The 26161-nt window shown below is 39.6% G+C and overlaps 2 protein-coding genes across 3 annotated transcripts in view; one reads left to right on the top strand and one right to left on the bottom strand.

Annotated features, from left to right (window-relative positions):
• FAABTP (fatty acid amide binding transmembrane protein) overlaps window positions 1–6013 on the bottom strand; it is a 38255-nt gene extending 32242 nt beyond the window's left edge. Inside the window, exon 1 of the mRNA XM_089308726.1 lies at window positions 5371–6013. Coding sequence (XP_089164852.1) covers window positions 5371–5441 — 71 coding nt within the window. The 5' untranslated portion in view covers window positions 5442–6013. The remainder of the gene's footprint in view (window positions 1–5370) is intronic.
• A 67-nt stretch (window positions 6014–6080) lies between these two features.
• The window catches only part of ZFC3H1 (zinc finger C3H1-type containing), a 55414-nt gene continuing 35333 nt past the window's right edge, over window positions 6081–26161 (top strand). For both annotated transcript variants that reach the window (XR_011380164.2, XM_002711333.6), the window contains exons 1-6: window positions 6081–6899; window positions 11513–11929; window positions 18832–18896; window positions 22735–22933; window positions 23091–23314; window positions 24920–25043. Coding sequence is in view for 1 of the 2 variants with exons in the window: in XM_002711333.6 (XP_002711379.3) it covers window positions 6305–6899; window positions 11513–11929; window positions 18832–18896; window positions 22735–22933; window positions 23091–23314; window positions 24920–25043 (1624 nt within the window). In the remaining variant the exon portion in view is untranslated. The remainder of the gene's footprint in view (window positions 6900–11512; window positions 11930–18831; window positions 18897–22734; window positions 22934–23090; window positions 23315–24919; window positions 25044–26161) is intronic.

The raw sequence follows: 26161 nt of genomic DNA, 5'->3' as shown, positions 1-26161 counted from the left end.
ATAGTATCTAGGGTAGTACATGTTATTTAAATAATAGTCCTATATGACCCAATGAATACTTGAACTAATGGGGTTAATTTGGCATTGCTAAGTCATCTTTAGATTACCTATGCAGAAACAGTTTTATATTTGTTTTTTGTTTTTATATGGCATTAACCTTAATCATGTTTTGAATGTACTGCTTAGATTTTTCTCAGTACCTTCAAAGGGTGAGAGATGTAGCCCATAAGCTGAATTTAAGTAATAAAAGATCACTGGGGTAGGTATATGACCAAGCAGGTAAGATACCACTTGAGGCCCGCATTCCATGTTGGAGTGTCTGGGCTTGAGTCCTGGCTCTTCTCCTGACTCTACTTCCCTGCTAATCTGCATTCTGGGAGGCAGCAGGTCACTGCCACCCATGTGGAAAACCTGGATTGAACTCCAGCTCCTGGATTTGGCCTGGAAACATTCCAGCTATTGCACATATTTGGTGGAGTGAAGCAGCAAATCAAAGTTCTCTCTTTCTCTCAAATAAGTAAAAAATTTTTTTAAACATTACTTATTTATTTGAAAGACAATGTGACAGAGAGGCAGAAGAGAGCTCTTCCATCTGCTGGTTCACTTCCAAAAGGCCACAACAGCCCAGGTTGAACTGGGCTGAAGTCAGGAGCCAGGAACTCCATCCTGGTCACCTACATGGGTGCCAGGGGCCAAGTACTTGGACCATCTTCTACTGTCTTTCCAGATAGATTAGCAGGATTGGAAGCGGTTTGGGACTCAAAGCAGTGCTCTGAATATGAGATATCTACATCACAGGCAGCAACTTAGCAGCTGTGCCACAACATTGGCCCCAGTAAAAAACTTTTTTTAAAAGAAAAGGAAAACTTTGGTCAAAAGGGTATATTTAAAAAACACATCCTATACATATTTAAAAAATATGCTAGTACCAGATGGATATACCAAGCTCTCGAAACATCAAAAATTACTTAGTCTCTTAAATAATGCTATTTTGCTTGTGTCTTTAACAATTCAATGCCTTACTTTTTTTTTTTTTTTTTTTTGACAGGCAGAGTGGACAGTGAGAGAGAGAGACAGAGAGAAAGGTCTTCCTTTGCCGTTGGTTCACCCTCCAATGGCCGGCGCACCGCGCTGATCCAAAGGCAGGAGCCAGGTGCTTCTCCTGGTCTCCCATGGGGTGCAGGGCCCAAGCACTTGGGCCATCCTCCACTGCACTCTCGAACCACAGCAGAGAGCTGGCCTGGAAGAGGGGCAACCGGGACAGAATCCGGTGCCCGACCAGGACTAGATTTTCCATTCACTGGTTCACTCCCCGAATGCCTACAACAACCAGGGCAGGGTCAGGCTGAAATCAAGAGAACCTAGAGCCGGCGCCGCGGCTCACTAGGCTAATCCTCCGCCTGCGGCACCGGCACACCGGGTTCTAGTTCCAGTCGGGGCGCTGGATTCTGTCCCGGTTGTCCCTCTTCCAGGCCAGCTTTCTGCTGTGGCCAGGGAGTGCAGTGGAGGATGGCCCAAGTGCTTGGGCCCTGCACCCCATGGGAGACCAGGAGAAGCACCTGGCTCCTGGCTCTGTATCAGCCGGCCGCAGCGGCCGGGTGAACCAACGGCAAAATGAAGACCTTTCTCTCTGTCTCTCTCTCTCACTGTCCACTCTGCCTGTCAAAAAAAAAAAAAAAAAAAAAAAAAAAAAAAAAAAAAAAGTGAAGAGAACCTAGAACTCAATAGGTGGCAGGGATCCAACTATTTCAACCATCACCTGCTGCCTCTCAAATGGTGCATTGTCAGGAAGCTAGAACTGAGAGAGAGGAGCTGGGAAACCCAAGCACTCCAATATGGGATGCAGTAGTTACAACCCCGTCTTAACTGTGCCAAATACCTGCCCCAGGTCTCCTTTTTTATCGTCCATAAAGTGGAAGTAGGAATGGTTCTAAGGATTAAATGAGAAAATGTTAGTAAATGCTTGGCCTCATTTACAGTATGTGGTAAATTATTAATGGTTACTTCTTATTATAAAATAATTATAAGTCTCATGAGTCTTTATAAACAGGTAAGTACAGGGTTGCATTGAGCCATAAAACAGGAAGGACCAATCGAGTCAGGAGCTTAAGAGCAGGAATTAGAAAAGCTAGAGTGAGAGTACTGAAGAGTGTTAAGAGTATCCTGGGGACAAGGAAGAGTGGTAAGACTAGAAATAATGCTGGAGGGCCTTCAACTTCATCAAAAATGGCACTGATAAGTAATTAAAGGGCTGAATTTCAAGAGCTGACTGTTAACAGAATATTTTTGAACTGCTTATTAAACATAGCCTTTATTAAAAATATAAATTTACATTTAAATAAAACCAAAATACTCAAAAACCCTTACTTTCCTGATGATTTTTACAACTATCTTCACTTAAAAAAATTTATTCACTTCAAAGTCAGAGTACACAGAGTCAGAGTTCTTCCATATACTGGTTCACTCCCCAGATGGTGACAAAGGCTGGGCAAGGCTGAAGCCAGGAGCCAGAAGCTTCTTCCAGTCTCCAATGTGAGTGGCAGAGGTCCAGGGCCCAAGTACTTGGACTATCATCTGCTGCTTTCCCCAGGACATTAGCAGGGAGCTGGATCCAAAGCAGAGCAGACGGGACACGAACTAGAACCCAGATGGGAGGCTGGTGTTGCAGGAGGTGGCTCTACCTACCATGCCACAACATTAGCCCCTACTATCTACACTCTTAAGGTTATTTATGTCTGTTGTGCCTGTATGGTGGAAGTACTGCAGAACAGTGTAGTACTGCACATCTTTTCCTAATTCCATGATCAGTGATGTATTAGTAACTTGAAATAAGCCTTGGTAGAGTATTTATAATCATAGAAATTAGGCAAACTCGATGTTAAATCAGGGCTTTTTCCCTTCCCCGGAGAGATGGTTGTTAAACATTTAGCAACACACCACTGATAACAGTAGACTGGTTAGAAGAGCCCGAATGGATGCAGTCAACCAGTTAAGAGGCTGTTGTAATAACCTGCTGAAGGAGTGGTAAGAAGTCAAGGAAGAATGACTTTGAAGTTTCTGGATGGATGGTGTTTCCATTTACTGAGAGAAGGAAGAAAGGAAGTGGAGTCCATTTGGGGGAATGGCAGTTCATCAGTACCGATGATGAATCTGAGGAACCAGATAGAAACCAGTAACTAAGTAGACAGATATGGACAGGAGACACTGATATGAGAATGAGCAGTGGATATTCACGAGACCACAGGCATAGCTGAAATTATCCTGACAACAGTGTGAAGACCTTGGTTAGGGCATAGGAGAGAAGGGCTGCTGAGGAGATTGAAGACGGGCCAAGAAAGAGGAAAATCACAAAATCAATGTTAAATAATTCAAAAGCAGAGACTATCTCAAGGAGGAAATGGTCACATGCCATGACAAATCAATCTAGAGATATGGAAATGTTAGCCAAGGGCAGTTTCAGATTACTGGGTAGACCCAAAGATGGAATGGGCTGAATAAGAGGTAAGAAAAATGGAGATAGTTTAGGTAACACAGGGATGAAAAAGTCAACTAGTGTCATAAAGAGGAGTCAGTTAATGAAATATTTTTTAAGATAGATGTATTTTTATAATTAATGCTGTTTTAAGATCCAACTTTGAGTTTATACATGAATGTGTTAAATTCATAGCTAGCAAATTGTATGCATGTCATTGTACCACCATGCATCTCTCCAACATTGTTATTGGTGCCTGGACTTATCTTTCTCATCTTCCAAATCAAATTACCAAATCTAGAAGTTTCAAGTATTTTTAAAATCTGTCCACTTTTCTCCATCAATACCTCTGCAGCATAGGTCCCTAGGTGACCTGTCCAGATCTTACTACAGCTTCCTAACAACTTTTCCTTATTAACTCTCCTCTCCCTTAATCCAGTGCTGACATCAACTAAGCAGGACAGTGTTTAGTTCAGCTGACATTTTGATGGGATTCTTCTGTGAAGGAAACTGTGGGTAAATTAACATTCTGTAAAAATTTTTCTCAACAAATTCATCTCTGATGACACTTGCCCAGTACTTTCAGTAACAACGTAATTCTCCACACTACAGCCACAGGGCTTTTTAAGATGCTAATCTAATCAGGCCATTCTTTTTAAACCCTCCATGGCTTAAGGATCTTTCCAATGAAACAGAGAATACTTAAGTAGATAGAGGACCGGGTCTGTCATTCTTTGGTCTCATCTGAAACATAGCATCTTTTGAGAAGCGTTCTTTGACTTTCCAAGGCCATTAGGTCTCTCTGTCTTTTCTGTGGCAATTAACTGTTATTACATATCTTTCTCTTCCCGTTAAATGCTAAACTCCAGAAAGGTTAAGATGTTTGTGAAGTCTTGGTAGAATGTCAGGCATTTAGGATCTCACCTGTATGTTTGATGGGTGAATGAACAATAGAACTATCTTTTTAATGAAGTAGTTTAAAAATAGAAGCATTGCAAGATTTTTTTTTTTTCTAAATGGACACTTTGGATAGGGACCACATTGAGTAATAGGTAGGGTAAACATCAAGAATATAAATTCCTACATTCTAACACCATCTAACTTGTGAGGTATACAAAAATCAGAACTGTTTTCACATGACTTCAATATTTCTTTTGTTAGGCACCTGCCAGCAACTTACAAAGAAGGGAAACATTTAGTGAGTAACTGTTCAAGATAGTGTTCAAAGTGCTTTCAGAAATTCTGATTTGACAGAATTAAAGAATTTTGAACGCTCTTCCAACAAATGAAGGCAAAATAAAACCTACGTTCTTTCTACTACTCTGACTAGTAAGAACACTCTTCAAACAAACGAAGGAAAAATAAAATCAGGGTTTTTATTATTGTAATAAGAGGTTTATCTTTTGCACTTTGATTAACATCGTTTAATCCAAGGCTATCAATGAGGACTCAATTCCTCAGAGTTACTGTGTGTGGCTATTAAACATCTAAATACTTCCCATGTGAATTCAGGTAGTGAGAAGTTCCTAATTTTAATGGGAACACAGCAGGCTTCACAGGTGATTGATTGCTCGCTGTGATGGGGACGATCTTTCACCCTGAGGGCGCCTTTATGTCAAAACCTGATCTAATCTATAGGAGTAGAAGTAGCAACTCAAGCTCTCCTCCTGTGCCTTTTTCTCTAAGAGGCCCTCACCATCCAGCACTTGCATTCCTTTCAGAGAAGTGAACCTTCCCTGAAAGGAGAAAAAAACCTGGACAGATTTCAGGATTCACACACAATGGTCCAAATGATGATTCCTAGCAACTCGCTGGGAAAGCTACTCCTTTTCTTCCACGAAAGCAACTGCCAGCCTCGAACTCCCATTTCCGGTCCCACTCCTCTCCGCCCAGGTTACCTGTGGAAGCTGATGTTAATGTGCTTGTTGTAGGTGGTAGCACAGCCCGCGGCGGCGCAATTGGTCGGCATTTCCCTTGCCCCCTCATTCGGCGCTGTTCTAAGCCTGTTCTGAGGCGCCGGCTGCTAAGCTTGCTTCCGGCCCAGGTTAGACAATCGAGGCAGACCAAGGACCTACTGCGCTTAGCCTCGAAAGTGGGGGTGGGAAGAAGGGCTTGTGTGTGGGGGCGAAGAGGGGGTCAACCTCCCCGTTCTCTTTATTAATATGGCGGGTTAGAACCCACGGAGCCAACCATCCAGGAGCCGCAGTCGCCTTCGTCTGCCTTCACCAACATGGCTGACAAATCCCGCTCTGCTCCCTCCCTCAAAAGGGAGTAGATCTACTCCGTTTCTTTGGCAGCAGTCCTCGGAGCAATTAAAGGAAAAGGCGCTTCCCCCTCCAAGTCCTAAGAATCTCTCAAAGCTGTGGCTAACAGGAGCCCGCCCATCCCGGCACGCACCCAGCTGACCCAGTCCCGAGCGGGCGGTAGGTGTGAGCCACAGGCCGGAAGGACGAAGCCGCTGAGACTCGCGCACCAACCTCTGAAATCGCGTCACCTGCTTTGTTATCGCGTGAGTTGGGAGGCCCGTTTCCTGCGAGGCGCAGGAAGTGACGTCTCGGGCACGGCCGCTGCTAGAGCCCCTTTCTCGCGAGGCGGAAGAACCTCAGCCGCGGAAGAGCAAGGGGGCGCTAGGCGAGGGAACGGGGTAGCGACGGTCCGGCGAGGAGGAGCTGGGGTGCGGGGAAGTTGGGGAGCAGAGCCCGCTAGGTGTCCGACTGCGGGAAGGCCGCACCGACCGGGTCCGTTAGGAAAGAAGAGGGCCGAGGAGGAAGGCAATTGTCGGGCGGATCCCCGGACGGAGGGCTAAGTGGTGCGGGAGCCGCAGCTGCCCGGATGGCGACCGCGGACACTCCGGCCCCGGCCTCCAGCGGCCTCTCGCCGAAGGAAGAAGGGGAGCTTGAAGATGGGGAGATCAGCGACGACGACAACAACAGCCAGATCCGGAGCCGGAGCAGCAGCAGCAGCAGCGGCGGCGGGCTGTTGCCGTACCCGCGGCGAAGGCCTCCTCACCCGGCCCGGGGCGGCGGATCCGGCGGAGGCGCTGGCTCCTCCTCGTCATCGTCCTCTTCTCGGCAGCAGCTGAGGAATTTCTCACGCTCGCGGCACGCGTCGGAGCGCGGCCACCTCAGGGGACCCAGCAGCTACCGGCCCAAAGAACCGTTCCGGTCTCACCCGCCCTCGGTGCGGATGCCTTCGAGCTCGCTGTCCGAAAGCAGCCCCCGGCCGTCTTTCTGGGAGCGGAGCCACCTCGCCTTGGACCGTTTCCGCTTTCGAGGCAGGCCTTACAGGGGTGGGAGTCGCTGGAGTCGGGGGCGCGGAGGGGGCGAGCGAGGAGGCAAGCCCGGGGGCAGACCTCTGGGAGGAGGCGCGGGATCCGGATTCGGCAGCGGCCAGAGCTGGCGAGAGCCCTCTCCCCCGCGGAAGAGCTGTATCCTTAACGTGGCGGTCTGCCCTGGGTGTGTCCCTGAAGTTCCTTTTAGCGTCAGTGCTAGGTCTGTGAGATGAGTGGAACTTTTCTGAACCTGCAGAACCGCTTATTTGGCCCCGTGTCAGTGTGCTCTTATAAAGGAAGCTCTGTGCTAATTGTCATGTGTCAAACGACGGCGATGTGTCTTTAGAATTGCTTGATTGGGTATGTCGCTCTTTAACGTATTGCGGGTCGGGGTTAGCTGGTAGGCTCTAAGACTGTCAAATCGGATTTGTCATGGTACACCAACCAGACGTCCAACTTTCGTTGGCTTTTTTTTTTTTTTTTTTTTTTTTTTTGCTGGTTCAGGAACTTCATGTGAAGTTGACTTCGATTTTAAGAGAGAAAAAATAGTAAATATTTTGAGAAATACTGTTTATTGATTATGTCATGTTGCACTTTGGATTGTAAAGTTTCGTTCCTCATAATTCTGTTCTTGTGATTCTGTTTTTACCCTTTCTTGATATATTTTTTCTCATGCTGCCTTTTAAAGTGGGGTGGGAGAGGGAGGGTGAGGGCAGCAGGAAGAGAGACCCAGTGTTTTTACCAGCCATGTTAATTCAGAGATTTTAAATTCGTACATTGTTTTTAAAAGTTTTAACTCCTCTATTTCCTCCGTTCACTTTTGGATATTTTGTAACTATTAATGTTGACTAGATGTGGGCTAGCCAGAGAAAGATAAATTTAACAGCGTTTTAATAATTAGAGGGGAGAATGTGTAAGTATGGTGGAGATTATGGACAAGTTGAGAAGGAAAACAAAATATTTTTGCTCTCACTTTTCAGTTATCTTTTAGCATTACTGAGTTTTCTTAAGATTTATGCTGAGGAACCAGTCATCAGTTTGTTTCCTGTTTCATCATGGGTTTATAGACCATGCCTGACTCTGCAATAATTGCATGAAGTAGTTTACTGAGGACTTTCATTACTAGTTGTAATTTCCATTGTGTGGTAATTTTTTATTATATTCATTACATATGAAGTGTATATATAATGACGTTTGTTTGGAAGACTCTCAAAATTATTTTTATAGAATACTTAAGGCAAGAATGGTCTTTCCCAGATGTCACGCTATATGGGGTACAAAGAATGTACATTTAGGTAGGAAGTAGCTTTTGGTGCTAGGGCGCTAAAAAGCTTGACTTATGTGATAAAAATTGAGTTAGGAGCATTTAAGGATTCTTTCAGACAAAATTATGTGTATATTTCACTTTGTGAAGACAGTAAGCATTCTCTTGAGGTTAGGAAACCACTGCCCAAGGTATTTTTCTTCTCCGTGGATTTTTTTTTGTTGTTCTTCATTCTGAATTAAACAGAAAACCTATTAAAACATATGTATTACAGTTTAGTATAAAATGCTCAAATCAAGATAAGTAAAAGATAACTATGCACATTCAGCAAGCTTTTTCTGAATTTGTTTTATGTTACAGAAAGAGGAGGCAAATGTGCTGGCCTTTCTCTGCCTCTTCATTGCCAGTTTGAGCCTCTGCTGTGTGCTTTCATTAATTTTTATGCTTATGCTTTTTTTTTTATTAATGAACAGGCATATGATATTGCAAAAAAATTATAGGACAATAACCAGTTTGCCTGTGTGATTTTGGCTTCTGTAGTAACTTGTCAGAAATGAGCCATCTTGCTCTTTTTCTTTTCACAGATGCTGCACTTAAGAAAAGGATGCTTGTTTTGACCCTCTGCTCATTGTTTTCCTCCTGAAGTATCACTAATCTATTCTAGAAGTGTTCTTTCTAAGAATTTGAGAAGGAAAACGTTGTTCCCAGTCTCTTGTGTAACATGAGCAAACAAAATTTGTAACAAAAGTTTTATTAATTTGGATTTCTTTGTCAAAATTATACTGAGTTTAATTCATATTTCTACTATGTGATTTGAAGATGACTTTTATTTTAAATGTATAAAGAGTGAGGGTCATTCTGTGGCTCATTTGCATAATCTAGAAATGAAGTAGCTCAAGTAGAGGATTTGGTTTTAGCTTATTTTTTTTCTTTTTTTTTGCAATAATTTATTTTTCTGTAATAATTAAGATATGCTAATTGTTACTTTAAAAATAGAATAAACCAAATTCTGTTGTATTTATTATTTTCATTGTTCATTTTAACTTTTTTCTTAATGATAGACACTTCATTGGTCTATCTTAAGTCTCCCTAGAATACTGTTTTAAACTTTCAAATCTGATGAGAGTTAGCATAATTAGGCCAGTGTTTCTCATCAGTAAAAAGTCATTTCATTTTCACTTAGAGCTCTTGTTTTGTTTTGAATCAGATTTCAGTTAGAACTTGAATCTTGACAAGCTTAAAACTAAATCTAGTGTGTGATTCCAGCTATCCTTAAAAATAGTGGTAGGAGATTTCATTTAGCCTTGAAAATTAGTCATAGGTCATAATTGCTTTTCTTTTATGTTCTTGCATTGTTTTAATTTTTGTTAATGTATTGAATCTTTTTCCTTTGTGCATGTTCCTAAGGTCTTTATTAGTCTTTAGTTTTACTGACTTCAGTTATACCTTCAGATGTTTCTGTTGAAAACTCGGATGTAAGTGTAGATAGTTACTGAATTTATGTACAAAGAGTGCATAACGAGAGGGGAGAGCAAGTAACTTTGGCTGCCCTGGAGAGGTGACTTAAATTTGTGTCAAACTGAAGAAAAGAAACCTACACTCAAAGCTATGTGTAAATTGTGATGAGCAGGGGAAAGGAAAGATTAGAAAGGTAAGCACATGTCAGATCATAAAGAACTTAAAATCATTCTGAGATTTTGGACTGTAGATGAGATTTACACAAGGAATGATCTGGTCGGATTTGTATTCTGGAAAGATTACCCTGGCAGCAGTTTGGAGGGTGGCTTGTGGGAAACAGAGAACCCAAAATATCTTGAAACCAGGCCAGACTTTCCTCCTGTGTTACGTGAAACTATTGGAGTGCTTAAGAACTCTCAGAATGAAAAAAGAGGCTAAGTAGAGCTTACTGAAGAGTACTGTTATTTCAGGAGTTGGAAAGAAAGAAGTCAGGAAGAGAAGGTAGGGAGACAAGGCATTGGCAGTTAAGGATATCAAAACAGTGGTTTACAGTATCAAGTGCTACAAGTAAAATAAGGTTTGAAAACACTGATGGGTGAACTCCCAGACAGATTCTGTTAATGAATAGGATTAGAAGCTAGATTGCTTTCAGTTGAGAAGCAAGCGGTCTTCCATAAAGAGGCTCTGTAGAGGTCAGAGATCTAAAGATCTATAAGAAAGTTTTGCTGCAGAAGAGAGAGGATTTCAATTGTAGTGCTTAGTTTCTCAAATACTTGGTTGTGAATTTTCATTCTTGACTTGGCCATCAAGGGAATTTTAAAATCTTTGCTGGCTGCTTGCATTCGGTTAAATGAAAGGACCATATTTAGGACCCATAATGTTAGATACTAGCCAGTAAGTTCAAAATGATCCGTAAATGATATATTGTATAAATCCACTAGAGGTACTTATCTTTTTCACTTGTTAATTTCCAGGCTGGAAAAGTTAAGTGTAGCAATTCTCATATGCCTTCCTGTTTTAAATAAAAATTACAGTTTGGAACTTTGTAGCCATTTTTAATGAAGAAATTAAGTTCTAAGTATCATGTTAGACAAGAAAATAAAAGTAATTGCCTTAGATAGCCTTGTCTTTAAGGCAAAGTAGTTTAAAAGATACATCTTAAGAACTATTCAAAGGTGTTTTTTTTTTTAAGGTTATGTAACTGCCATAATTATTTTAGTAGTACATCTGTTGGATATTAGTATATAGAGCTCTATGCCTGTATGTATCAGATTTCTTTAAGAAGTCTCATAAATTAGTCTTTTTTTTTTTTTAAGACAGAAAGAGAGACACCCCCCAAATGGCCGGTGCGCTGTGCCGAGCCGAAGCCAAGAGCCAGGTGCTTTTCCTGGTCTTCCACGCAGGTGCAGGTACCCAAGCACTTGGGCCATCCTTTACTGCCTTCCTGGGCCACAGCAGAGAGATGGACTAGAAGAGGCACAACTGGGACTAGAAACGGGCACCCATATGGGATGCCGGCGCCGCAGGCGGAGGATTAACCAAGTGAGCCACGGCGCTGGCCATAAATTTGTCTTATACCTACCTAGCCATTATCAATGTTCATCTTTTATCTCTAATTTGTTCACAATTTGAGAAATGAAACTAAAGAGAAGAAACATTTCCTCCTGATTAGCTGAAATGTAAATTATCCACACCTGTGACAAACCATTGTTTCTTCTTCAGAAAAGGATTTTTAACATTTAGCACGTTTTGGGCTTTACTGATACCTACAGAAGGAGGGATGCCACAAAACTAGGTAGACTACGTGTGGATACTACTGGTAATTGCTGACACTAATGATTTCTGTAAGTGGACTATTTATGTGAATCCTTACTAAGTTGAAATATGGGTACAGAGTGAAAGTGGGTGTTATCTATTAATGGAACTTAGTAAATTTACCAAATTTTTCTTGAAAGATTAAGAGAAAATTCATCTGTAACTTAGATTCTTTTTGGTTAAATTTAACTGGACAATTTTTGGCCACTGATTTCCTTAATATGCTGTTCAGCCAAAAGTTTTGGGAGATCTCCATCAAGAAAACAGAATTATTCATCAAAAAGTGAAAGCTGTGGGGAAGAAACTTTTGAAGATTTACTTTTAAAGTATAAACAGATACAGTTGGAACTAGAATGCATCAATAAGGATGAAAAACTAGCTTTGAGTAGCAAAGAAGAAAATGTGCAGGAAGATCCTAAAACATTGACTCTTGAGGACCAAACAAGCACTGATGATGTCAGTATTACAAAGGACTCAAATAAAGAAGAAGCTCCTGAGGAGAAAACACAGGTCAAAACTTTTCAGGCATTTGAATTAAAACCACTCAGGCAAAAATTGACTTTACCAGGAGATAAGAACCGATTGAAAAAAGTTAAAGATGGAGCAAAGCAGCTTTCCCTGAAATCTGACACTACTGAAGCTAATCAAGGTAATGGAAAAATACTTTAATTAGTAATAGTACATCATTCTGTAAGGGAGTTAACTTCATTGATAGGGTTATAATTATTTGTAAATATTTTTGTGTTTCTTCATCATCATTCAATAATGACAAGTTTTGTTTCCATTCTGATCCTTAGTTTATTTATTTTTTGGCCTGAAATGCTTGCCAGCACTTACTAACACAATGGTGAATATAAGTAATAATAGCACCTTTGTTTCCTTATTTATAGGACATTTACCAGTAACTTGTGTTAGGTTCTTTGTAGCAATCTTTGATGAGGTAAAGGAAGCTTTTTTCCTCTTTTTGGTTTGAGATTTTCAAGCATGAATGGATGTTGAAATTTATAAAGTCTTTTATTTTTTAAAAGATTATATTTGTTTTACTTGAAAGAATCACAGAGAGAGACAGAGGCAGAGAGAGAGAGAGGTCTTCCATCTGCTGGTTCACTCCCCAAATGGCTGCATTGGCTGGAGCTGCACCTATCTGAAGCCAGGAGCCAGGAGCTTCTTCTGGGTCTCCCACACAGGTGCAGGGGACCAAGGTCTTGGGCCATCTTCCACTGCTTTCCCAGGCCATAGCAGAGAGCTGGATTGCAAGTGGAACAGCTGGGACTCGAACTGGTGCCCATATGGGATGCTAGCGCTGCAGGTGGCGGCTTTACCCACTACACCACAGCGCCGGCCCCTCAAATCTTTTTTAAGATCATCAAGAACATCATCTAATTTGTCTCCCTTATTAGTCTAATGAAATATATGAATTTATAGTGTTTTTAAAATTTTTTTTGAAGATTTTATTTATTTAAAAGTTACAAAGTGGTAGAACTGGAGAGGTCTTCCATCTGCTGGTTTACTCCCCAGATGGCTGCAACGGCTGCAGCTGCACTGATCTGAAGCCAGGAGCTCCTTCCGGGTCTCCCCCACGGGTGGCAGGGGCCTAAGGAATTGGGCCATCTTCTGCTTTCCCAGGCCATAGCAGAGATCTGGATCGGAAGAGGAGCAGCCAGGACTAGAACCAATGCCCATATGTGGTGTTGGAGCCTCAGGCTATGTGCCACAGCGCCGGCCCCTGTAGTGTTAAAACACCCTTGTATGTCAGGTCAAATAGTTCATGATGTTTCAATTTTAAATCCTGGTTTTGGGTTGTTAATTTTACAACTTTTGTACAGTAAAATTCACTCTTTTATGTGTATACTCCTCAGGTTTGGACTAATGCAGGTAGTTGGATAACCATCACCAGTCAACACAATAAATATACAAGAATAGTTGCCATCAACCTCTACCAGTAGAGGAGTCTCCCACTTGGGCCCCTGCACCCACGTAGAGACCTGGATGGAGTGCAGGCTCCTGCTGCCATGTAGGGAGTGAACTAGTGGATGGCTGTGTGTGTGTCTGCCTTTCAAATAAATTAACTTTAAAAAAATAAAATGCCACCAAAGCACAAAAAAAAAAAAAAAAAAACCCTCTAACAGCTCCCTTCTGCTCCTTTCTAGTTAACATCTCCTGCTACACTTTATCCACCTGATAATTACTGATCTGTCCCTTTTGATTCTAGCTTTTTTCTACCTAGTGTGGTGTATTTGAAACTCATACTTGTAGTTGTATAAGTAATATGTTTTTTTGTTGCTGAGTAGTTTTTCATTGTACAGCTATACTGTATTCATTTACCAGTTAAGGGATAGTTGGGTTTTTCCAATTGTGGGTTATTCTCAATGAAGATTTGTTAATTTTTAGGATTTTTCATCCATGTTCATATGATGTGATTTCTCCCCTTCCTTGCCATTTTTAAAAATTTATTTATTTCCACAAAAACATTATTTATTTGAAAGAGTGACAGACGGAGCGAGACCTTCCATCCACTGGTTCTCTCCCTATATAGCTGCAACAGCCAGGTACAAACCAGGTGAGGCTAGGAGCCAAACACTCCATCCTGGTCAGTAACATGGGTGGCAGAGGCCCAAGCAGTTGGGCCATCTTCACTGCCTTCCCAGGTGCATTAGCAGGAAGCTGGATTGGAAGTGGAGCACCAAGGATTCAAACTACTCCAATATGGAATGATGGCATCACAAGCAGTGGTTTAGCCCACTGCACTACAGACCTGGCCCCAAGATAATATTTTTGAACTTCATTGTTTATTAAATATTGATTTTAGATTTCTTTTTACTTACAGTTGTTAGGTTTCCTGACTCTGGATTGGATCTTTTACTGGATCTGAAAAATATATCACTGTCTCTCAAAATCTTGCTCCATTTTCTCTCTTCTCTGCAATTCTGTTTAGATTAATGTATTTTAAGTCCACTTGCTTTATCATTCACATTAACATCTCTGAGTTCCTATTTCGTTGTAGCTGTTGCTGAATTTTGGAAAATTTCCTCATGTATCTTAATTTTTGTCTTTTTGGCTGTGTCTGATCTGCCTTAAGACCACCTATTGTCTTAAATTTCACTTTTTTTTAGTATTTTAGCTGTGTTTTTTTCAGATCACTTTGATTCTTTTATGTTTTCTTCTCCCTGTTTATATTTTCAAATTTATTTCTTTAAACAAGTTTAACCATAGATGTATTTTGTCTTCTGTCCCTGGAATAGTTCCACTATCTTGGGTTTTGTTGTGCCTGGTTTCTGATGGGTTTTGCTTCTGCTGGTTTTCATTTTTGGCACTTTGTTTTCTTAATGATTTTCATTTATTATTTGGCAGAAATTGTTTAAGGCCTAGGAAGAACATGGAATCCTCAGAGAGAAATTACGTTTGTACTTGCCGGGCACATGAGTAGACTTCTGCTCTGGGGTCACACTATAACTGAAGTGTTCCAAACTACTCATATGGTATATGTTTGGTTTTAAACCAGAATGCAGACTATTTCTGGTTATACGTTGTCGGAGAGATACTCTTTGTCTCTTCAGTTTAGGACCACAATTTCAGACAGGCAGTTTCCAAAGGGATAGAAAAGACATAGAAATAACCATCTTACGGTATAATAAGAATTATTTGTGAAAGCTTGTGGTAACTTAGAGGAATGATAAATATCCCCACCAGGATTTGAAGAGTTTTCAGAAATGTTGATATGCATCTTGAAAAATCAGTCCTTTTCTACTTGGGAAGTTAGAAGGAACCAAGTGAGTAGAAAAGGAGACAGAGGACTTTTTAAGATTAATTAAATATGGATCAATATGGAATATATATGGTGTATTTTAGAGAGTAGTTGGGAATAATTTATAAAAGGATGGCTAGTAGTTGGATTGGGAAGGGCCCTGAATATCTTGAAGTTTTTTTCTTTAATGTTGAGCAGGCTTTCAAATTTATTTGAAAGGCAAAATGACAAGAGAGTGAGGGAGAGAGAGATCTTCCATCAGCTGGTTCACTCCCCAAATGACCACAGCAGCTGGGTCTGGGCCATGCAGAAGTGAAGAGCCAGGAACTTTATCTAGGTCTCACACATGGGTAACAATCACCCAAGTACTTGGATCATCTTCAGCTGCTTTCCTAGGTGCATTAGTAGGGAGCTAGATTAGAAATAGAGCAGCTGATTCTTGAACCAACACCCAGAGGTATATAAACATGTCAGAGGCTGTGGCTTAGCCCGCTACACTGTGATGCCAGTCCCTAGATCCAAATTTGAAGGTGAGAGAATAACAAATGAATCTGGGAAAAGAGACTCCTAGACGAAGAAAATAGCTACAGTGGTGATTTGCAGAGTCTGGTCTCTGGGGACCATATTATCTGGAAATTTGACAGAAATGCAGATTTTCGGGCCCTCCGCAGAACGACTGAATTGTGAGCTCTGGGATGGACCCAGCATTAAACAGCCCTCTTCTTGATTCTGATACTTGTGAAATTTTGAGAATCACTGAACTATAGTAAGGACTGTCATGTAGAATGATGCCTGGCGTATTTGAGGAATAACAATCAGGCTGGTGCTACTAAATAAGAGAGTAAGGGGGATGAATAACAGAGAGCAGAAATTGGAGATGGCAGGTAGGCAGATCATGTAGCACCTTGTGAGAATTCTGGTTTATTCTGAGGGAAATGGGAAGCTTTTATAAGGTCTTAAGCTGAGGACTGACAATCTAGTGTTTTTCAAAGAATCACTCCCAACTGCAGAGTTGAATACTCTTTAAGGGGTGGACATCTCTACTCATCTCTACTATATTCACTAATTGCTTCCTTACTTTAAAATTTTAGGGTTTCTATAATACTATATCTTGGATTTTCTTGTAACTTTCTAATTTTCCTTTTTTGTATTTTTAAAAAATAAACTTTTATCTGTGTAACTTCTTTTTCATGTCTTTATTGTCCTGTTTTCTTAGGATAATCTCATTATTGTGGTTTATCAGATGGGGAACATTTTTTCTGCCAAGGGCCATTGGGATATTTATAACATCATTTGAAATCCATACAAAATTATTAACTTAAAAATTAGCCTGCTGTGGATTTACTGAATTTCGAGTCCTGCCTTGGCAGGGCCAGACGAAATGATATGAGCCTTAACGGCCCGCAGGCCAGATGTTCTCCACCCATGATCTATTTGCTGATGTTTCTGTCTTGCAGCTCACTTGAGAATTCTAGTTAATTTTCTAAATACTTATGAGTGCCCTAGACTCATTTTCATTTTGGAAGTTTTGAGTACAAATTGAAGAAATACAGGGCTGGCACTGTGGTACAGCAGGTTAACGCGCTGGCCTGAAGCGCCAGCATCCCATTTGAGTGCCGGTTCTAGTCGTGGCTGCTCCTCTTCCAATCCAGCTCTCTGCTATGGCCTGGGATAGCAGTAGAAGATGGCCCAAGTCCTTGGGTCCTTGCACCTGCATGGGAGACCCGGAAGAAGCTCCTGGCTTCAGATCAGTGCAGCTCTGGCCATTGTGGCCATCTGGGGAGTGAACCAGTGGATGGAAGACCTCTCTCTCTCTTTCTAACGCTGTCTTTCAAATAATTAAAATAAATCTTTTAAAAAATTTTGAAGAAATAAAAATTTTATTGTACACATCCATGGCATTAGTATGATAGTACCTAATAACACATGTAAGAGAAAAATTGAGTGCCTTCTATATTTATTATTGGAAAGCTGTTTTTATTTTTAATAATTATTTGTATTTTGGTTTTCCTTGAAGTAAAATCTTCTTACAATGGGATATACATATTTCTAAAACTTACCATGCTGCAAAATTACAATAAAACCACAAGAGTGTATGATGAATATAGTGTTAGAGGAACAATTCACAAAAATTTTGTCAGTGGCACGTAAAAATGATAAGAATTGAGGAAAAATTATGGCACATCTTTATACATTGAATGGATTAAAAATGCTTAAGATATTATAACAAATAAGTCACTATACCTTGAAATAGGTCTAAAGCGTGCTTGTGGAAATGGAAGATTTGAAGTTTCCGTGAGGTAATATTATCTGAAATCAGTAAGTTGTAACACCAGATGTGAATGTGTATGGCAGTAACAACACAAGAGGAACTGAGGTAGCTGATAGATATTGGAAGCATCTATGGTTTATGTGTTCCTACATGGTTCAGATCACTTGGGTGCAGTTTTCTGTATCCTCTTTTTTTTTTTTTTTTTTTTTTTTATTTGATAGGCAGAGTTAGACAGTGAGAGAGACGAGAAAGGGCTTCCTTCTGTTGGTTCACCACCCAGATGGCTGCTATGGCTGGCATGCTGCGCCGATCCGGAGCCAGGAGCCAGGTGCTTCCTCCTGGTCTCCCATGCGGGTGCAGGGGCCCAAGCACTTGGGCCATCCTCTCCTGCCTTCCCGGGCCACAGCAGAGAGCTGGACTGGAAGAGGAGCAACCAGGACTAGGACCTGGTGCCCATATGGGATGCTGGCGCCGCAGGCAGAGGATTAACCAAGTGAGCCGAGGCTCCGGTCCTGGTATTCTGTATCCTCTCAGTGTTTATTTGAAACAAATCACAAATAGATAGGAAAATTGTTATGTTCTAATTATTTTCTAATATAGCAATCATTGCAACAAATTCACATTTCTAGAATAAGCCTTGTGGCATAACCTCATACCTTAGAATTTGATTACCTACTTTGTGTAGGGTGATCATTTATTTATTGAATAAGTTGCTTATCCTTTCACCAATAGGCCTGCTTTAGCGATCAGATTAGGGTGCTGGGAAACTCGACAGGTCTGGTGTTAGGGGAAAAGCACTAGGCTTGGTGGGGTTTAAATAGTTAAAGTGCTAGCTTAGCAACTTCAGTTGTGTCATTTTGTTGAAAGGTTTCCAAGTTTTTAACTTCATCTCTGTTAACTATAAATGAATGTATTGCAATACTTTTTTTTAATAGACTATAGCTTTCTTAAATGATTTGTAAAGCTCTTGTGGATTAGATAATGTTTAAATATAGGTTTATTATAAATTGGGGCCCAGGGCTAGAATTCTGAGAAATTGGGTTGATGCACTTATTTTTGTTAAGTGTCCCCACTATTGCCAATTGCTAATATATAGAGGACCAATTCTTTAGTGGCGAATATGCAGTACAGTATCTCATTGTTGAACCCATCTAGGATTGAATTAGTTTAATCATGTAATCTATCAGTGTGGATTCTATTTAGTAATGAAGATTTGCTTGTTGTTTATCTACTCTGCAAATTCTGTTCTTATTTGAAATTATTTCTAGTTCATTTTATCAAAACATAGTTTTAATTTATTTAGTACTTTTTGAGTTATTTTGCCTCAAAACTTTCAGAAATGACTAATAGAAGACGTTAGGTTAGGTTTTCATTTTCTTTCATCATACTCTTCCCTTTTGTTTGAAAGTGAGAAAATGAAGTCCTTTAATGACACTCTTAAAAGTAATTACTACTAAATATTATTTAACATTTTGTTTTAGATTGGTTGTGGCTAACTTTTAGAGTATTCAAAAGATGTTACTTTATTTTAAAGGATTAGAAGATAAAGAACAAAATTTAACAAGAAGAGTTAGTGCCTCAGATATTCTGTCTGAAAAGGTAAGATACTGCTTTGTTGGATTGAATATCCATTGCTTTAGCTTGTCCTTTTGAAAGGGGAAATTCTTTCTTGCTTTTCATTTATTTCCTTTTGTCATTGCTATAGCCTTGTTTGTGAAAGAGGCTTAACAATTCTACAGAGATGTCTTGGGAGCCTCTTTCTACTAGATCTTCAGATTTTATTTAATTGAAATACTATACACATATATAGTAGAAATACTATACATATCCATAAATGATCTTTATGCTTATTTTTTTTTTGAAGCTTTTAATTTTGATCCACAGATTTTCTATTTTTATGGATTATCCTCTGTGAGAAAGCTTTGGCATTAGATAGACCTTGACCTGGTCTCAAATGTAGCTTCTCTTAGTAGCTATGTAACCTTGTAAAGCTGTTGAGCTTTTGCTTGCCTTTGTTTTCTTCTGAGGGTATTTTTTATTTTTTTAAATTTTTTAAAAATGTATTTAAAAGGCAGAGTTAGAGAAAAAGAGGGAGAGAGAGAAGTCTTCCATCTGCTGGTTTACTCCCCAAATGGCCACAGTGGCTGGAGCTGTGCCGATCTGAAGCCAGGAGCCACAAGCTGCTTCTGGTTCTCCTGTGTGGGTGCAGGGGCCCAGGGACTTGGGCCATCCTCTACTGCTTTCCCAGGCCATAACAAAGAGGTGGGTCGGAGGTAGAGCAGCTAGGACTTGAACTGGCACCGTATGGGATGTTGGCACTACAGGCTGCAGCCTTACCCTCTATGGCACAGCCCTGGCCTCTTCTTGAGGTTGTGGAAAGGCTTAATAGAATAAACGGAAGCATCAAGCACTGTGTTTGACATGTAATGGGCATTCAGTAGCCCAAGTCTTCTCTTTGTTGAATTACAGATAAGAAATATCTGCAGTTTGGTCTGCTTAGTTTTCAATTTGTTTTTATAAGTAAAGTGAAATGATTCAAAGACCCTAAAGGCTTTAGGGAAAAAAATGGTCCTGAATTATAGGAATGATACTGTTACAGACACAAATGCCTGTTTTAATATGCTCACTTTAGCCCTATAAATAGGTTTATATTATGTATGTTTTATAGATAAGGTAAGAGTCAGATGGGTAGATTAAGTAACTTGCCTAAAATTATTTGGGAATTAAGTGTCCTAGCAAGAAGTTGAATGAGATTCTCTGATTCCTAGTGCAGTGCTGTTGGTGTTCAAGTAGGTGCTTCAGGTGCATGTAGTTGTGTGATAGAATCAGTAGTTTTCTTTAATTCTTGAAGGAGTTGTTGCAAAAAATTAATGAGATTTTTTTAAGTGTCAGTGGAATAGAATGGTAGCTTTATTTTAGTTAAATTGTATAGATCATATTGTCCAATAGAATTTTATACAGATAATTGAAATATTCTTCAGTTGCAATCTCTAGTATGGTAGCTGTTAAACACATGTGACTACTAGGAACTTGATTAATATGGTTTGGGTGCAAATTTTTAAATTCCATTTTGGTGGAAAATTTAAATAGTCAGATGTGGCTCATTGCTACTATACTAGACAGCACAGCTCTAGGATTTCAATATCAAACTATAGAATTTGTTGTGTTTGAAGGACTAAGTTAAGAGAAATCATGATCATTTCAAAATGTATTTACATATATTTCCCAACAGTGGAAAAGGTAACTATTTCCCATTTGGTTAAACTGAAGTACTGAAGTGCATATGATGGTAGTTCAGTTAGGGATTTATGTAAGGTTATTTTGAATTGAAACTATTAAATAGGACCCACTATTTTCTTCATACATAAGAACAGAAATAATTGAACTGAATTTCAGAAGAATATATTTCCAATTCATCTATAAGAAAAAATTATAAAGAAGATTTTTACCTTTTTTTATTAGACTCTTTTTTTGTTGCCTCCTTAGGCCTTTATATACATACATAAAGGCAAAATACACAATTTGGTATTAAATTCAGGGTGGGGAGGGCAGAGGGCCCCACCTACCAGTCTCACCATCCCAAGCCAGTGGACTCTAATTAAGAACCTTTGGTTAGGTAACCTGATGTTTTCAATTGCATTTTAATAAACAAAAGGGAATAGATTTTTTAAAAATTATCTCAAAAAAGAAAGAATAATTACAAGGCTATTTCAACTGGAAAAAAGCAAACTACTTTTTTTTTCACAGATTTTATTTATTACTTATTTGAGAGGTAGAGTTACAGACAGTGAAAAGGGGGAGAGAGGCCGGCGCCGCGGCTCAGTAGGCTAATCCTCCGCCTAGTGGCGCCGACACACCGGGTTCTAGTCCCGGTTGGGGCGCTGGATTCTGTCCCGGTTGCCCCTCTTCCAGGCCAGCTCTCTGCTGTGGCCAGGGAGTGCAGTGGAGGATGGCCAAAGTGCTTGGGCCCTGCACCCCATGGGAGACCAGGAGAAGCACCTGGCTCCTGCCATCGGATCAGCGCGGTTGCCGGCTGCGGCGGCCATTGGAGGGTGAACCAACGGCAAAGGAAGACCTTTCTCTCTGTCTCTCTCACTGTCCACTCTGCCTGTCAAAAAATAAAAAAAAAAAAAAAAGAAAAAAAAGAAAAGGGGGCAGAGAGAGAAAGAGAGAGGTCTTCCATCCGCTGGTTCACTCCCCAAATGGCCGCAATGACTGGAGCTGGGCCGATCCAAAGCCAGGAGCCAGAAAGCTTCTTCTGGATCTCCCACAGGAGTACAGGGGCCTGAGGACTTGGGCCATCTTCTACTGCTTTCCCAGGCCAAATAGCAGAGAGCTGGAATAGAAGAGGAGCAACTGGGACATGAACCAGCGCTCATATGGGATGCTGGCACTGCAGGCAGGGGATTAACCTACTGCGCCACAGCACTGGCCCTGCACATCTACTTTTCAGCTTCCCTGAAGAAAAGTTTTAAGTGTTTAAAATATTTTAAATTTTCAGATATTATCTATGGGTTTAGAACACATAATTTTCAAATATAGGCAAATTTCTACATTTTGTTCTTCAATAATTTAAAGAATTAAAAAATACAAAGTTTTTAAATTTGAATCTTGATATTTACTTTATCTCTTTTCTGTAATACTCATTAGACTAGTGAATCACATGATTATGGAACCACTTCATTCTAAATTTCTCATCTTTCCTTTTTTTTTTTTTTTTTTTTTTAATCTTATTTGAAAGAGTTACACAGAGAAGGAGAGAGAGAGAGGGAGGGAGGGAGGGAGGGAGGGGTCTTTCATCTGCTGATTCACTCCTCAATTGGCCACAACAACCGGAGCTGTGCTGATCCGAAGCCAGGAACTTCTTCCTGGTCTCCCACACAGGCACAGGGGACCAAGCACTTGGGCCATCTTCTACTGTTTGCCCAGGCCCTAGCAGAGAGCTGGATTGGAAGTGGAGCATCCGGGTCTTGAACTGACACCCATATGGGATGCCGGCACTGCAGGTGGCAGCTTTACCTGCTATTCCACAGTGCCAGCCCCATCTTTCCTTGATTCTAATTTCTCCTTGTATTCCCTGCCATTAGATTACTATTCTTTCAATTTTGGGAACCCAGATAAATGCTGGTCTCTAAGTCTTAAAGTTTCCTTTATTTAAATCATCCTATCAATTTATCCTCCCCTTCCAGCCCTATACGTTCATAAATGTACACGTATCCTATACAGATTGGTCTTCTGTTTGAATTATAGGTGTTAAATTAGGGGCTTAGACTAGGGTGAGTAAAAACAGTTTCCTTATTTTATCTGTATTTTCCTTTCGAATATTTGCCTTAAAATTAACTGTAAATTCTAGTCTTATGAAAGATTTGACTTGTGGAAATATTTAAGGTTAAATAGAATTTAAAAATTCTGTCTCTTTTTTTTTTTTTTTTTAAAGAAACTTGGTGAAGATGAAGAAGAGCTTTCTGAATTACAACTTCGTCTTTTGGCTCTTCAGTCAGCTAGTAAAAAATGGCAACAGAAAGAACAGCAGGTGATGAAAGAAAGCAAAGAAAAGTTGACTAAAACAAAAACTGTACAGCAAAAAGTTAAAACCAGTACAAAAACACACTCAGCCAAAAAAGTTAGCACTACAGGTAATGATTTCTGTTAAATTCTTGTAACTGGATGAAGCCTGTTGAGCCACAGCGCCGGCTGAGAAAGTCATTCTTAAAGCTATTTTAAAGCTAATTTTTATTTTATGTGCTGTAAAACTCTTTAACAGAGGTATGTTTCTGTGTTTTTCATCGAAAGCTAAACAAGCATTGAGGAAGCAGCAAACAAAGGCATGGAAGAAACTACAACAACAAAAAGAACAGGAAAGGCAGAAAGAAGAGGATCAGAGGAAGCAAGCTGAAGAAGAAGAGAGAAGGAAAAGAGAAGAGGAAATCAGAAAAATTCGAGATCTTTCAAATCAGGAGGAGCAGTATAATCGATTCATGAAATTGGTTGGTGGAAAGAGGAGATCAAGAAGTAAAGTAAGAAATGCAAAATATAAAACATTATTCGAATCTAAGTGTCTTTGTATTCCCATTTCATAGATTCAGTAAACTAAGCAAAACTAGTTAAGTAAACTAAGAAAAACTAGATATCTTGTGTTTGGTAGAGCTTATTGTATAAATAATTCTTGGGGGAAAAGGAAGATATAATTCCGAGTGAAAAAGGAGACCAAAATTATGATTCGCAGAGATTGCTTTTTAGCTTTTTTTTTTTTTTGGTACCATTTTCTATTTAGAAGAAAATAGGATTACAAAATTGTGGTAAGGACATATTCTGAAAATGGCTGGTTTCTTAGGTACAAGGGCAGAATTTCATTAGTTTTTCATTTTTAAATTTAACCTAAAAGGATGTCACAAACGACATGGATTTTTTTTAAAGATTTATTTATTTATTTCAAAGTCAGAGTTACTCAGAGGAGAGATGGGGGTGGGGGGGTGGGGGGGTGGTCTTCCATCTGATAGTTCACTCCCCAATAGGCCGTAAAGGCCAGAACTGTGCTGATCTGAAGCCAGGAGCCAGGAGCTTCTTCTGGGTCTCCCGCTTGGGTGCAGGGGCCCAAGGACTTGGGCCATCTTCTGCTTTCCCAGGCCATAGCAGAGAGCTGGATCAGAAGTGGAGCAGCCGGGTCTTGAACCAGTGCCCTTATGCGGTGCTGGCACTTCAGGCCAGGGTGTTAACCCGCTGCACCACAGCGCTGGCCCCAACATGGATTATTTTAAAGATTGCTATATCATCATGCAGTAATAAATTTAGTGCATATTTTGTATTTAGTCATCAACTGTTCCGCAAGTCAGTGACATTCACAGTTAGTATGAGGAAGTCAGCTAGAGAGTTAATACTGATCTAATGCTATTATCAATGACAGTTATTTTTTATATTTTTGAACTTTAAGGATACACTTGTGAATGTGCTACCGAAGAGTTGAGAATATTAAAGATTTAATTATTTAATTGAAGAGAGTCAGGAGTTAGGTTTACCAAAATAAGAACTTTGAACTTTTACAACATATCTTGTAGAATTTTTTTAGTGATAAGTATTATATTTAAATGTTATTTTCATTTGGATGACTTTCTAGGTTTTAGTACGTTAAAAACATTGTGAATGAAACATTAGTAAAAAAAAAAAAAAGGCAAAAAAAATCATATAAGCACTTCAACCCAGAATTATATTTTTCAGGTATCATTAATTTACTAATATTTAAATTTCATTGGATTTCTTGGGTAAATATTCTTAGTCTTAATGACATTAAACTTGCATTTATTCTAATTTCATACAGAAATCATAAATATTGAAAAACGGTATAATTTTCTAGTGGAATAGCTGATTGCTTACTGGCTTAGCTTACTAATTGTAGGGAATTTCATGTGTATAGATGGTACTTTCTAGACACTTTTCTGTCTAGTGCTGCAGTTGTAAAATGTCATCCATAGCGTACTTATCGTAAATTGAGTTTTCGAAACCCGATGTGACAGGCAGATCTTAGTATCATAATTTTTTATAGTGTGCCGTAGAAAATGATTGTCAGTTCTTTTGTGATATGTAGGCAAAATGCTTTGAAACTAAATAATGTGTTGTGTACTCAGTCTTCAGATCCTGACCTGAGGCGATCCTTAGATAAGCAACCCACTGATAGTGGAGGAGGCATTTATCAATATGATAACTATGAAGAAGTTGCTATGGATACAGATAGTGAAACCAATTCTCCAGGTATGAGTCAAAACTTGAAATATTTGCATATTCACAGAAACTAGGTAGAGAATTATCATTGAACTACTCAAACCTTGAAAAACTATATAAAGCGATTTGTTGATGGATTATCCATAGATAGTATTTGGTATTGTAAATATTTAGAGATTAAATCTTAAATATCTGTTATTCACCATTATTTCCAAATGTTTCTAGATAGGCTTTAAATAAAGTTTTTTTTTACAACTTTATTAACTATTCATTTGATCTAAAAAGTGAAGATTGTAGGAAAGATGAGAACACTGCTGTTTTAAAAAGGATGAATCTGTGATCCTTACATCCAAGATTCTATCTGCCTTACTCAAAAAGAGAAAGACTTCTTTGTGGTGTTGGGGGCAGAGAGGGTTCTTTTTGACTCTATCTCTGTCTCCTTTCAGTGGTGACACTTTGTAGGAATTTGGAGATGGAAAGTGATACCAGTAGTATCTCAGGGAAAGGCTGGTTAGAGCTGGTCAGGGTTCTAAAGTTGCATAACCTAGAATCTTGCTTATCTTTAGAGGCCATAGATTTGCTTTTGTTGTTGTTCAGGGATGATAGACCTTTTCTGTCACTAATTTAAAACACAAGACAGAAGCCAATAACAGAATGTAATTGGCATTTCAGAAACTAGAGTACTTGAAAGACCACATTCTTCCTATGTTCATATTATGAGAACATGTGTAAGCTAGAATCCTACTTTGGTGTATCTAGGATAGAAACAAAGCAAAATTCCTATGATTTGGATACTGTTAACCAAAACTGTTTATTTTCAGGTTATTGTTTTAGGTTGGTGTTTGATTATCTTATGTTTTTATTTCATAGTTTAACCTGCATGTACTTTTTTTTTTTTTTATCTTTTATTTAATGAATATAAATTTCCAAAGTATGACTCATGTGTTACAATGGCTTCCCCCCCCCATACCGTCCCTCCCACCCACAACCCTCCCCTTTCCCACTCCCTCTCCCCTTCCATTCACATCAAGATTCATTTTCGATTATCTTAATATACAGAAGATCAGCTTAGTATACCTTAAGTAAGTATTTCAACAGTTTGCTCCCACACAGAAACATAAAGTGAAAAATAATAGATGATTTTTTTA

This window comes from Oryctolagus cuniculus, chromosome 11 (assembly GCF_051225735.1).
Source record: "Oryctolagus cuniculus isolate XC-2025 breed Fujian yellow rabbit chromosome 11, ASM5122573v1, whole genome shotgun sequence".
Taxonomy (NCBI): domain Eukaryota; kingdom Metazoa; phylum Chordata; class Mammalia; order Lagomorpha; family Leporidae; genus Oryctolagus; species Oryctolagus cuniculus.
This window is presented reverse-complemented; position numbering and strand designations above follow the sequence as displayed.